The 15,090-nt window shown below is 40.9% G+C and overlaps 1 protein-coding gene across 1 annotated transcript in view; it reads left to right on the forward strand.

The window, feature by feature from the left end:
• fstl4 (follistatin-like 4) overlaps window positions 1-15,090 on the forward strand; it is a 291,975-nt gene that overhangs the window by 268,892 nt on the left and 7,993 nt on the right. Inside the window, exons 12-14 of the mRNA XM_057821868.1 lie at window positions 143-261; window positions 1,286-1,435; window positions 14,418-14,525. Coding sequence (XP_057677851.1) covers window positions 143-261; window positions 1,286-1,435; window positions 14,418-14,525 — 377 coding nt within the window. The remainder of the gene's footprint in view (window positions 1-142; window positions 262-1,285; window positions 1,436-14,417; window positions 14,526-15,090) is intronic.

Consider the following 15,090-nt stretch of genomic DNA (forward strand, 5'->3'; position numbering starts at 1 on the left):
TGTACTCAAAAGGTGATTAGTTTTATCTTTCCAACAGGCCGTCAGTTTTCGATAGCAGCGATGTATTTGTGGAATTTGAGTTTGTTTCGGGCTTCTTACGAAGTTTAAAAGATGTCTTCATGTTCCCCACATTGTTTTCCAGGTCTGAGCGTGGGCAACATGTTCTACGTGTTTTCCGACGAGGGCATCACGCTGCTTCAGCCCGGCCAGTGCGAGATCCGCCGGCAAATCAAGCGCACCGAGAGGATTGTCACCACATACGTAATTCCAGTTTCTTTTTTCATCAGAGGTGACACACTCTACTTAAATTGAAGTACGGATACTTATGTAAAGTAAAACCGCATTTTTTATCTAGTCTCAGTAATTTTGGACTTTGTAATACTGCAGGTCTTGATTTGCTTCTCATGCATCCCGAGAGGATTATCTAAGGTTCAGTGCAATGTGTCACCGCCCTCCCTTCTTCTATTCAGAGTGGGATGCTCCCTAACACCTCCAAATTTAATGGGATTACTCACATCCTTCCGTATAGACTGTACACAGTCGATACCCAGGCGGGTAATCCTTTGGGAAGTGGAACAATGGGCTTTAGGTGGTAAAAGTTGCTTGTTCCGTAAAGGGATTGGGCTTTTTAGAGGGCCGCCTGTGATTGTATTAGAGATCAATAGAAACTCAATAAGCCACGCGTTAGCGAGTTCCTGCTACAAACAGCACTCGCTGCACTTTAAACGCACTCCCAGCACAACCTGAAGGCCAGAGTGGTGTTTTTCAAAGGGGGAATTGCTGTAGACTGACTATAACCATGACTCCAAGATTACAGTTCAACTTTTGGAATGTGAAAAAAAATTAGCATGAATTCTCTGCTCGCAGCGTGCTAGCATAGCAACTTCGTCGTTGCAAAATGTGGATGCCAAACAATCCGTGGTGGCTTAAATCGTTCTTCTATTATGGAACCATGTACCTGTAAATGAATGGGCTTTTCTTAAACGCAGCCTCGGCATTGCTATTCTAGCAAAAAACCTGTAGGTGTTGGGCAATGCACTCCCAGCGAGCACTGGTGCACTCAGAAACTATATTGTTGGAAAATGGAATACCCGTGCGAGAAGTTAAAAGACTTTGAACCCAAAGCAAAGAAGCATGATTCTAGTTAGCTCATAAAGCCCCACAAATTAGCTGCGGGCTTCAAAGGGAGAGAGAAAAAAAGTATTGGTTTATATTTAAGAAAAAAAGTAGTAGTTACCTCCTATTTTAGTTATTTTTGTCTCTCTGCTATCTTTCTTCATGGCAGGAGGAGATGTGCCCCAAAGGCGAGGGTCCATCCCCCCAGCGCTGTGTGTGGTCATCAGCGGTTAACGTCCGAGAGAAGTACATCTACGTGAGCCAGCCCCTCCAGAGCAGACTCCTGGTGGTCGACATCCAAGCACAGCGGGTAGTGCAGGTGGGTCAGGGGTGGAAAAAAAACCTCTCAGTTGATTTTAAAGCCGCCCTGGAGCAGACATAAGATGTGAAGTGCAAAAGGCCAAAATGAAGATGGGGAGTCCGTTTGAACTATCAACGCTCAAAATCACAAACAATTTCAGTGTCACTGACAATGATCGACGTCCGGTCATGTGAATTAAAACTAGAGTTGTCCGATATTATCCGGGTAGCCGATAATATCGGCCTATAAAAGGATTTTAAAATAATATCAGATAATATGGACATTGGTTTTTCATTAACCATTTTGGGCCAACATGCATGTTGCCTTTAAAGTGAATGTTGAAGCCTTCTGCCCTTGTACAAGGGCTGGTCACAGCTTAGCGTAACAGTAATGTTTATTGAACATTAGATGCCTCCAAAATAAGATGCTTGGGATTTGTTATGTGAGCAGACCATTTGCATTCATGGTGCAAAAATTAAATGAACAATAAATGATTGCATTATAATATCATTACATAACTCATTAACTGTACTGAAGCTGTGTGCCTTCGTTGTGATTTTGAGACAGAAGCACCGTGTGAGCCATATGTGATATGGCAGTGCCTTATTGGCAATGTCATTAATAGCGGCATTACAGTGTAACGGCGTTACCAACGGCGTTGTTTTTTAAAGTAGTGAGTAATCTAATTAATTATTTTTCTCATCTTTGCAACGACGTTACCGTTACTGAGGGATGCGTTCATGTGTTACTGCAATTTGCTTGAATATTGCAAACGCGATGGTAGATGGCTACAGTAATAACTGACTGCTGCCGACAGCCTACAAAGTATGCCCACATGATGCTACGGTAGATATCACATGTATATAGATCTAGATGCGAAATGACAGATTCAGTGGCGTTAGCATGTGTATAGAGAACTACAGTGCCTTGCAAAAGTATTCGGCCCCCTTGAATCTTGCAACCTTTCGCCATATTTCAGGCTTCAAACATAAAGATATCAAATTTAATTTTTTTGTCAAGAATCAACAACACGTGGGACACAATTGTGAAGTGGAACAACATTTATTGGATAATTTAAACTTTTTTAACAAATAAAAAACTGAAAAGTGGGGCGTGCAATATTATTCGGCCCCTATACTTTCAGTGCAGCAAACTCACTCCAGAAGTTCAGTGAGGATCTCTGAATGATCCAATGTTGTCCTAAATGACCGATGATGATAAATAGAATCCACCTGTGTGTAATCAAGTCTCTGTATAAATGCACCTGCTCTGTGATAGTCTCAGGGTTCTGTTTAAAGTGCAGAGAGCATTATGAAAACCAAGGAACACACCAGGCAGGTCCGAGATACTGTTGTGGAGAAGTTTAAAGCCGGATTTGGATACAAAAAGATTTCCCAAGCTTTAAACATCTCAAGGAGCACTGTGCAAGCCATCATATTGAAATGGAAGGAGCATCAGACCACTGCAAATCTACCAAGACCCGGCCGTCCTTCCAAACTTTCTTCTCAAACAAGGAGAAAACTGATCAGAGATGCAGCCAAGAGGCCCATAATCACTCTGGATGAACTGCAGAGATCTACAGCTGAGGTGGGAGAGTCTGTCCATAGGACAACAATCAGTCGTACACTGCACAAATCTGGCCTTTATGGAAGAGTGGCAAGAAGAAAGCCATTCCTTAAAGATATCCATAAAAAGTCTTGTTTAAAGTTTGCCACAAGCCACCTGGGAGACACACCAAACATGTGGAAGAAGGTGCTCTGGTCAGATGAAACCAAAATTGAACTTTTTGGCCACAATGCAAAACGATATGTTTGGCGTAAAAGCAACACAGCTCATCACCCTGAACACACCATCCCCACTGTCAAACATGGTGGTGGCAGCATCATGGTTTGGGCCTGCTTTTCTTCAGCAGGGACAGGGAAGATGGTTAAAATTGACGGGAAGATGGATGCAGCCAAATACAGGAACATTCTGGAAGAAAACCTGTTGGTATCTGCACAAGCCATGATACTGGGACGGAGATTTATCTTCCAACAGGACAATGATCCAAAACATAAAGCCAAATCTACAATGGAATGGTTCAAAAATAAACGTATCCAGGTGTTAGAATGGCCAAGTCAAAGTCCAGACCTGAATCCAATCGAGAATCTGTGGAAAGAGCTGAAGACTGCTGTTCACAAACACTCTCCATCCAACCTCACTGAGCTCGAGCTGTTTTGCAGGGAAGCATGGGCGAGAATGTCAGTGTCTCGATGTGCAAAACTGATAGAAACATACCCCAAGCGACTTGCAGCTGTAATTGGAGCAAAAGGTGGCGCTACAAAGTATTAACGCAAGGGGGCCGAATAATATTGCACGCCCCACTTTTCAGTTTTTTATTTGTTAAAAAAGTTTAAATTATCCAATAAATGTTGTTCCACTTCACGACTGTGTCCCACTTGTTGTTGATTCATGACAAAAAAATTAAATTTCATATCTTTATGTTTGAAGCCTGAAATGTGGCGAAAGGTTGCAAGATTCAAGGGGGCCGAATACTTTTGCAAGGCACTGTATATGCGAAATGACACTCGCCAGCGTTAGTAAACAGCCGCCATCTTAAAGCAGTAGGTTTATCAGGAAGGCTCTGTTGTAGCGAACCTAACTTTTTATGTAAAATACTCTTAAATCGGCAAAATCATGACATGTATCTATCTTTAAACAATGAAACAGTTTAAAATTTTGTCACATGTCGAAAGTAGACAGAAGGGAACTAATGCAATAACGGGAGCAATTTTAACATCTTTAACGGTTGATTCACAATATTAAACGGCTTCCAAACACAGCAAAGGTTACAATCTAGTTATCGCAAGGGTAAAGAATTGGGCTAAGGCCTATTGTCCCAAAAACCCTTTGAACTTCACATAGTGTGATGTATGGTTATTTTGGAATGAAAAAAAAAACAAAAAACAGTTCAATTCAATCAGTTAATATAAACATATTTGATGTGAAAGACGTTATAGAATGGATCATGTAATAATGTGTAAAACATAAAAGTAACGCCAGTTACTTTGCCAAGTAACTAATTACTCTTACATTGAGGTAACTGAGTTCCTAACTCAATTACTTTTGGGGAGAAGTAATTTGTAACTGTAATTAATTACTTTTTAAAGTATGATTGACAACACTACTTTTTGGCACTTTGCGCTTGATCAAAAAAAAAAATGATGTTTGCAGTATTTTAATTTCAACAATAAATACAGCGATGAATGATAGGTACTTCAGAACTTCAGTTGAATTTGTTCTCTTATTTCTCACAGAATGTTTATTGGAAAACCTTGAGGTTGTTACATTTATCATTATTAAAGCAAGGGATCACATTCCTCAGCCTCTCTGGTAAAGTCTATTCAGGGGTACTGGAGAGGAGAGTCCATTGGGGAAGTCGAATTTCAGATTTAGGAGGAGGAGTGTGGTTTTCGTCCCGGCCATGGAACGGTGGACCAGCTGTACAACCTCGGCAGTGTCCTCGAGGGTGCATGGGAGTTCGCCCAACCAGTCTACATGTGTTTTGTGGATTTAGAGAAGGTGTTCAACTGTGTCCCTCCAGGAGTCCTGTCGGGCGGGCTTCGGGGGTGCAGGGTACCAAGATCCCTGGTAAGGGCTTTTCGGTCCCTTTACGACCAGTGCCAGAGTTTGGTCCGCATTGCCGGCAGTAAGTCGGATTCATTCCCAGTGAGGGTTGGACTCAGCCAAAGTTGCCCTTTGTCACCGATTCTGTTCATCACTATTATGTACAAAATTTCTAGGCATAGCCAAAGAGTTCAAGGGGTCCGGTTTGGTTGCCTCAGAATTGCAATTCTGCTTTTTGCAGCTGATATGGTGCAGTTGTCTTCATCAAGCTGTAATCTACAAGTCTCATTAGAGCGGTTCGTAGCTGAGTATAAAGCGGTTGGGATGAAGATCAGTAGCTCCAAATCTGAGACCATGCTCCTCAGTCGGAAAAGGGTGGCGTGCCCTCTCCGGGTCGGGAATGAGATCCTGCCCCAAGTGGAGGAGTTCAAGTGTCTTGGGGTGGGGCATCACAATAAAATTAGCCATGATATGTTAAGTCCACGACTGCCTATATCGGTATCGGTTTGGTGTCAGATTTTTGGAGACCATATAAGGATATCAGTTAAAAGTAATTATCGGACAACTCTAATTAATAGGGGTGTGACAAAATATCGAAATGGTGATATATCGTGATACTTTGTATCCCAAAAGGTTATTGATATGCTCCTGCCAAAAATCGAGATATAGTTTTAAAAAGGTGTCACTGTTTAAAAAAAAAAAAAAAAAAGGAACAAACAAGTTGCTACCAAAATCTTCCACCATAATAGTGTCTCAGTTAACTCTAAGGCTGCATTGATGGCGCTCGACTCCCAATCCTTTTAGACTGGGAACATTTGTTCATTCGAAACCAGAGCATTTACAGTTATTCTGTCCGATTTTCGGGGCATTTACAGGCCACTTGCTGTTCATTTTAGGGCCTTTTACAGGTCATTTCCTGTTGAGTTTGAGTCACTGCCTATTCATTCGGGTGATTACTAGGTCACTTCCTGTTCTGTAACTCAAAATAAACAGGAAGTGACCCATAAAATACCCCCAAATCAACAGGAAGTAACTGAAAATCAACAGGTAGATGACCTGAAGTGGACCAAAATGACCGTACCTCATTGGCATTAGCTGTCACTGACGGCCATAAACGTTCATTCCGTTTGAAATGGGAGGGATGGCAGCGAATGAACGAATGTTCATTCGCTGCCACCCTCCCAGTTCAAATGGATTGGACGCCTACAAGTGATAAACTCATTCCAATTCACAGAAGAAGCTTGTTTTTCTGTTCATTAGTTGTTTGTAAAATACCCTATCCAATGATTTCCTGACCAATGTATCGATAATCGGTGTTTCACCATATCATCAGATCGTTATTGTGAGCTTTGTATCGCAAACCGTATCATATCGTAAGGTACCAAGAGGTTCCCACTCCTACTAATTAAAAGTCTTTAAATGAGTTTATCACTTAGGCTACGTTCATACTGCAGGTTTTAATGCACAAATCCGATTTTTTGTCATATCTGTTTTTTTGGGCGTGCCCCTTCAGATTGCCTTTGTCCATTGAGACCGTTCAAGTAATACGCACTAATTCGCAGTCCGACACGCGCTGAGCAAAAAGACCCGCATGCGCAGAAACATCAAAACAAATGATTACACATGCTGGCTGTCATCCGTCATTCCAGAGCGATCATATTTTGATTTCCAAAAAAAGGACACAAATAACAGACATAAATAATCCCCGTTTAGGCTTGTATTCAAAGTTTCTGTAGACCGATAGCAAGCGCACACTGTTTGTGCATGTCGGACACACAGGATATGACAGTTTGCCCTGACTTGCAGCCGTGTAAGCAATCTTCAAATATTGCTCATTTAGAGCAAAGAGAAATCCGATCATTCTCAGGCTTATCCTCAACCCATTTTTATTTTTTTATGACTGTTGCCAAACCCGACCCTTTCCTAAAAGTCGTGTTCAAGACAAGCTAGGCGCTAACGCACAGCTGCACCTCTACCTTAGTGCGCCCTCTCTCGCTCTTTGATGACGTAATTGCTGCATGAATTCCAATTTGGGAGACTTGCCGGTCAGACCGCCGCAACGTTCTGGAAAAATGTGGCGCAGATCGGATTTAAACCTCATACGAAAGTGACCCAGATCGGATTTGAAATGGTCCACTTCTATGCGACTTGTCCCGTTCAGACCGTCAAGTTAATCCCTCACTCGAGTCGGAAAAACATGAAAACATCAGATTCGTGCATTAAGACCTGCAGTATGAACTAGGGCTGCAGCTATCGAATATTTTAGTAATCGAGTCTTTTTTTTTTTTTTTTAGGTAAAGAGCAATTATAAATATACATGAGAAAAAGACATTTAATCCAATATTGAACCATTTTCAGTCAATCAATGTCTTTATTATCGATGTACATTGTTGAAAACAGCCAACATTTGCATCTCAGGTGGGACTAGAAAAAAAAAGTTCACTGCTTTCACTCAAAAAACTTCTAGATCTTATAAAAAAAAAACAACAACAACATATTTCTTACCTAAAAATGTAATTACGCTTGATAATGAACATCACTTGAAAGCTACGTGTTTTTCCTTTGTATTTCAATTGAATTTCCATTTGTGTCAAGCTATTTTTAAGTTCTAGTTAAGTTTTAAGTTAATCTAAACTGTAAGTACTGATAGGATTTTGAGTTTTTGCAGTGTTCAAAATAAATGTATGATACCTGCTGTATTGGAGCACATTACGGACCAGTGCTACTTGGTGTTTTATTCAGCAATGACTACTGAGCTAAAACTGACAGTTCGCTTTATTGTGTTTTAATTTTACACCCTCATCACTCTACAGCGCTGTGTTTTTACAGATTAAATAAAGCCTGTTTGTAAGACATGTTAGCCACGCATCGACAGTGGTCCTAATCAATAGAAACCTAGCCCTCCGAAGAGCTAACGTTATGTGAGCGAGTGACAGTAACGTTATATTTATTAGCACTGAGAAGTCTACTGCTTAAAGATGGCGGCTGTTTACTAACGCTGCCCAGACGCGGCCGATCGGGTCTGTCATTTCGCATCTAGTGCTAAATGCATGCGATATCTATGAGATGCATCGGACACTACCTGATACCACACTAGCATCATGCGGGCGTAGTTTTTAGCAATGCCGGCGTAGTTTGTAGCGGCTGTCGGCTGCAGTAAGTTTTATTTTTTTTAATTGCTTCTTCCTGTACGTACGTGACGTCAGCGCGTTGTCCCACATTAAAAGTAGTCCGGGCAAAACGTGATGCTTAGAGCTGGCAAAATTAAACGATTCTTCAAGGTGATTAAAATTACTTGGATCAGTGTTTAAACTCGAGTTATTCGAGTTGCTCGAGTATTCGTTTCAGCTTTAGTATGAATGTAGCCTTATAGTTTTCTAATCTATTTGAACTGGAAGTTGACCCGCAAATGGATTGGATGTCTAGCACAGTGAATAGCTTCCAATGAGTTAAATATTTTGTTCAGGTCGCGGCAATTTATATTATCTACTTTTCTATATGGTTTTAAGAGCATATGAGGGTCTGTTTAAAAAAATGTATTTATTTTGTTTTGAATTTTGAGGAAAACATAATTATCCATTTTGGAAATGGGAAAAAAAATGTGTAAAATAGTATAGATACAGTATATTGCCCCTCATAATTGCTAAATGGTAAGATGTAAAAAATTGCTTTTTAAATTTAAATATTGAAAAATACAATTTAAAAAATAACTCAATGGCTTATAGCGTTCCAATCCATTTTGAGTTAAAGAAATAAATTGGAAATCTATCGCTGTCAGTCGCACTGAAACATGATCATTCATTCATTTTGGCAACTTGTGGTATTTTGTGTCAAATTCCAAGGCAAAAAATGTATTTGATACATGTTGGCAATAACACACTAGTTGCTGTGCAGCCATGCAGAAGCAGGTTAATGGATCGTGTTATTCCTGCTCACTGACCCTTCATGTCTTCTCTCTCTTCTGCCTTTTTACCGTAATTCATTCTCCATCCTCTTTTTCCCAGTCCATATCAGGTCTATCCATCACCGTCCTGAGCAGCTGAGCACGTTTAGCACATCCGTGTTGGCATGATTGGACATCTGCTGCCTAACAAAATCAATTCTTCTCAAATGTCAGGCAAAATGTTACATGAACACCAGCGGAGAAGCTGGTCAAGCCGTTGCGCGTAGCCCCGGCTGAGTTTTTCTTGACCTTTTTTTACTGGCTCAACCAAAACATATAAATCGTTAAGTATCCAGAGACAGAAAGAGAGAGTGCAGACCTCCCTCAAGGCTCTCGTAAATCTGTCTTGAAGTTTTTCAGATAGTTTTTAGCCATGTCGAATTTTACTTTTGCCCTTTTGTTTTTCGAATACAATTCACCTGTTGGAGAGGATTTCTGTCATATTTAAGATATAAAAACATACTAGTTACCATTATCAGTGTTTAAAATGCCAGCACCTGACCTTGCATATATTTTATAAATCTTAGTTTTGAAACTTTCACCTTTGTTACTTTCATTTTGACATGTTATGGTCTCATTCCAAAAACTTTTTTTTTTTAAATCCTTCCCATATGTGCAATCTGGATCCAATTTGTATTAAACCTGATTTGTCCCAGATGCCAACTTTACTTAGCTTTTGTCCAATTTATGTGAAGCACACATTTTATGACTTAAATCACATTTATCATTATGTTGTTACACTACAGCCTTTATACTAGGGTTGGGCATCGATCATCGATGGGATCCGGGAATAACACTCCGGTTACCGTCAAAATTTTTAGTTTCAGTTCCAAGTTTTGATGCCCTGACCACCGACCGAAAAAATAGCTGCCGAACACCATGAAGGATAAGGCACTTGAAGACTAGCTCCGTTAAGAGCAAATCAAATGAAGTGGATAATTTAGCTTAGCACAAAAACGTGTTCCTTCTCTTCACATAAATAACAACAAAGTAATAGAATAAACACCAAAATGATATCAGACCCACTGTTAAAACATGCAAACTTACAGACTTTGTTTTATCAAGGTTTCCCAACGATGTGTAGCGCAGAGGAATTGTGTAGCGTCCGTACAACTCAAGGATTCTTTTCCAATTAATATTCTTTTTGCCTGCTGCTCACCACTAGGGGAAGCCAAGCTCACATACCAAAACCAAAGAAAAACTGTAGATTCTGGAGTTACAATAGTGACATCTTGGTAGATGTCAGCCCTTAACTAATTTGTAGAAATACCACCTAAAACAAACGATGCAATACAAGAAATGCCTGCAGCATAAGACACTCTAATACATAGGCAAAAGAATATGTGTAAATGTTTTCTCCGTGAGCTTTTGAAAAATAAACATCTTTGTGAATGTACAAGTGTGGAAAGACACTTCATGATATTCAAGTTCAAAGACTGATATTTATATACAAGTTAAAATAGCCCTGTAAAAAAATCATGGCAAAGTTAATTGAAAGTTCATATAAATTTAGAATATTATTGAGAAGATAAGAAATTAATATACACTCTGCCATTTTTTTGGCCCTGCCTATTAAAAGAATCGGAATCGAGAATCGTTTGGAACCGGAATTGAAACATGGAATCGGAGCCGTTCAAATTCAAACGATGCCCAACACTACTTTTTACAAAGTGATGATATTTAAATCGCTGCCAAATATCAAATCTGGATCAGATTTGGGTTAAATTTGGATGAAGACCTTTCATAAACATGTCACAGTAGCTCAGAGGTTCTTTTTACATTGACATGGTTTCCATCGTTAGAGAAGGGAGTCTAAAAACTGTTCGACTTTGAAAACACATTTATTTTAAAAGTGATAAAATAAAATAGCGTAAAAAAAAACAACTCTCGTCGCTAGTTCCGGGTGCGGCATCGCTCAGGACGGCCAGTGCCTCCTCCGTGTGCGGCGTTGCTTGGGACGGCCAGTGCCTCTTCCGTGTGTTGCGTCGCTCGGGGCCGCCAGTGCCTCCTCCGTGTAATGCGTCGCTCGGGGCCGCCAGTGCCTCCTCCATGTGCGACGTCGCTCGGGGCCACAAGTGCCTCTTCCCTGTGTTGCGTCGCTGATCGTGGTGGCGTCCTCCGGGCCGCCGCGGCTTTCGGGTCGAGTCACTTCCCCATACCTCTGTCCATATTCTCTTGTGCAGTCCTCGCCATCTTGCCCAGTTTTTGCCATACGGGTGGGCAGGAGCGCGCGCACGACGCAGCGCACCTCTGCCCCAGTTCTCCAGTACAGCCTCTCTTTAAAACAACAATCCATAATCACCCTCAGCTGCCAACAATTAAAACTCATCACTAAAACCATATGATATATAAAAATATTAGTTGAAACACTAAAACATACATAAAAACACAATCGCTGCTCAGCCTTTGCCGCGCACAGACGCACTCTGAAGCACTCTCTTATTTTAACCGATAAGCGCTCAGGGCCAGCAAGCTCGACTCCCAGTATGGCTCCAAAGAATTTGAAAACTGGAGACTTGGATGAAATAAAATCCTCCATACAGAAGTTGGTGGTCTCCTTGACTGGCTTGATTCAAAACCAGAATCAAGAAATCTTCAAAGAGCTCCATTTAATTCGCGCTGAAAATGTGAAACTCAAGCAGGCGGTCGAGGAGAGAGATGTTCGCATCAAGAAGCTGGAAATTTTGGCTGACGATCTCGACCAGTGCCGACGCGCAAATGAGCTCATCATTTCTGGATTACAACTGACGCCTGGCCCAGGGGACACAGTGGCGTAACTGGCAATTGCTAAGCTGAAAGAGTATGGAATAAACATGGAACCGCTGGACATCCGTCGCTGCTTTCTGCTCCCATCTGGGGAGAGAGGACCGACGACGGTGCACATGGAGCTGGCAGACCACAAGACCAAGACTGCCCTGCTTAACCAGCGCCGCCACCTGAAAGGGTCGAAGATTTTTTTGAATGACAACTTGACTCGCCGAAATGCCGAAATTGCAAGAAAAGCACGTCAACTCAAGAAAGCTGGGAAAATAGCCAACACCTGGGTCTCGGATTGCAGGATCCTTGTCAAGATGCAAGATATGAAGATTAAAGCTATTACGAGTCTTGACCAACTGACTACAATAGCTGGATAACTGTAAATACTACACAGCCGGCCAGTATAACAACTCGTGGATGTGGACGGTAAGCTGAAACTTATCAACGGCAGGAGTTATAAGAATCTTGAACACATTAAGGATCATCTACTAAAGAAAACAAAGGCTCTGACTTTAATTTGCACAGATATAACATGACACAAAAGTATCGGGCATCTAAGGGGGGAGGGGGTGTTGCAATTATGATTGAAATTGGAATGTATTACAATTGAACTCCTAATCCCCAATTCTAAAAACATAATTATCTGCTGTGTCTACCGAGCTCCTGATTCAAATGTCTAGTTGACTGAGTATCTGGAAAAGATACTGTATAAAACGAATAATAAGCATGTTTTCGTTGTGGAGACATTAATCTTGGGATAAAATATGTACAGCATGTTGTTTGATTTTCTCATACATTCATGTCTGATGAAACTGTTACAGTGACCTTGTGTGCGCCAATTGTTGCCACCATGTACACATCAGCAATGTATCCTTTTAAGAGACTTATATGAAAAGCATTTTGAGTCGCTACTCACACCAGCTGTGATAACATGTCACACACATAGCCACAACAAAATGTTCCACAGCAAACAGATGCAAAAATGTCAGGGACATGACAAAGTCATAACCTTGTACGCCCTAAAATTAATCAAGCTGCTTGACTGGACGCTTAGTTACTAAACCCAGATTGTTGACTGTGTTATTTTACAGTTTTGTTGTATGTTCCGTGCCTGAATGTGCGTCTTTAGTTGTATGGGGGACGGGAAACTGATAAGCATATGCTTCATCTCGTCCGCCTTTGTCGTCTTCTTCGGTTCCTTCGGGCGAATCATATCACATCTTGTAGTTGTCAATGATTGTCAATGATACCGATGATGATGACAATAAAATTCCATTAAAAAAAAAAAAAAAAACCTGTTCAAAATCCCACAGTTCAAAACTAGTAAAAGAAGTTGGCAGCCAAGATAAAAAGGGTCCATTCTGACAAGAAGCGTGCGAAATTTCCGATTCTTAGATTATTCGCGATCCGGCCGTGGAAGATTCGAGAACGATTCACAAACATCCAAATTCCGATTATTGAATTATACCAGGTAAAGCAGAACTAAAACACAGTCAGCGCGGTCTTCAGGACGCAATGAGGAACGGACCGAGAACAAATATCATGTTCAACTCATGCCGCGAGATAAAAAAACAAAAATACCTGACTGCGGCCGACAGCTGGTTCAAACAACGCCCAGTTGCTAGTTGCTGCAAACATACGGCCACATACGGCTATAGTAGATATCACATATATGCAGAACTAGATGCTAAATGACAGACGACTGCGGTGTTAGAACATATAAAAAGAACTAGACGCGAAACGACAGGCTTGCCGTTTAGTAGTTGCCGCGTTGTAAACAGCCGCCATCTTAAAGCAGTAGACTTCTCTAGAAGGCTCTGTTGTAGCGAACCTAATTAACTTTTTATCTGAAATACTCCTAAATCAGCAAAACCTTGACTTGAATCTATCTTTAAATAATGAAACAGTTTTGAAACTTTGACATATTGTAAGTAGACAAAAGGCAAATTATGGAATAATGGGAGCAATTTTATCAACTTTAACGGTTGATTCACATCATTAAATTAAATGAATGTAGTTTAAAGCTGCTGATACAGAATGTGGACTTGAGTATTTTATTGAATGTTTTTAACTGTTAACTTGATACTTAAATATTAGTTTGGTTTAGCCTGATAGGATTTTTAACTATTTTGGAACTAATGTACAAAACATTAAAAGGGGGGGTTTGGGTGACATTATAATCGATTTATAATCGAATCGGAGCCTCTGAATCGTATTCGTAATCGAATCGTTAGGTGCCCAAAGATTCCTACCTCTAATTCTGACATACACAGCAAATTTATTTGCTTTACCGATTCCAAAATGAAGTTTACATTTCCAAATGATCAGATCTGTATTATATTTCAGCAAATCCTTGCAATAAACTGCAGTAGGGTTGTCAGAAGGTTCCAAAATATTGATACTCAGTTATCTGTTTTTGCCCTACCACAAGTCACTGGTAATTTGTTGTCAAAGGGTAATTTAATTTTGGAACACTTTTGATTGTACTGGATGGTAATATTTTTGCATTTTTCTTGTTAACTCATTGGCTGCATTTGACGGCGCTAGACGTCCAATCCATTTAAACTGGGAGTTTCCAGTTCATTAACTCCCAGTTCAAATGGATTGGACGTCTACCAGTGATACTCATACTCGAACTCATTTCAAGACTTTAATCAGGAATAAGAACTAGTTCATTCTTGTGTTGATTTCCAGGCTGTTACCACAGATCCATTTCCCGTCAAGATGCTCTACGACAAGTCACATGACCAAGTGTGGGTGCTGACGTGGGGCGACATGGACCGGACGCACCCAACGCTGCAGGTACGCCTCTATTGTTGACAAATTTGAAACAAAACGAAAGCCTACAGGTGCCGGCGACACTAATCCTCCAAGGATCGGCGACAGGAGAGGAAAAAACGGGCCAAGGGGGATGCCGCGGTCGTACGCGTAATAGTCACAAACATGTTTACGGCCGTGCTCAGTCCCGCCGGAGGCAAAGATGCCATCCTAACGGCGGCGAGGCGTGCTGTTTACTGCGGTCGGCGTGGTTACGACGCCTCGCTGAGGGGTGATCGTCCCCCACCTCGCAAATTGATGACTCTTTCGAGGAGCTTTTTCTCCTTTTGCATTCAGAGACACACTTTAAAGCTACTGTACAGTCATTTTTCACATGTTTCAGAATTCATTTCACACTTCTTTTCATCCTATTACAAGTCTGCTATGAGACCTTTGCTCATCTTTTTGTTACCAAGGTGCATATTCATTTTTCTTTGTGTTTGAACAAGGTCATTTTTTTATTCACGTACAGTATTTTTAGACTGGTACAAATGCAACCGTTTTTATTACTGAAATGAAGGCAACACTTGGACCTGTATACTATATATAT

This window comes from Corythoichthys intestinalis, chromosome 18 (assembly GCF_030265065.1).
Source record: "Corythoichthys intestinalis isolate RoL2023-P3 chromosome 18, ASM3026506v1, whole genome shotgun sequence".
Classification (NCBI taxonomy): domain Eukaryota; kingdom Metazoa; phylum Chordata; class Actinopteri; order Syngnathiformes; family Syngnathidae; genus Corythoichthys; species Corythoichthys intestinalis.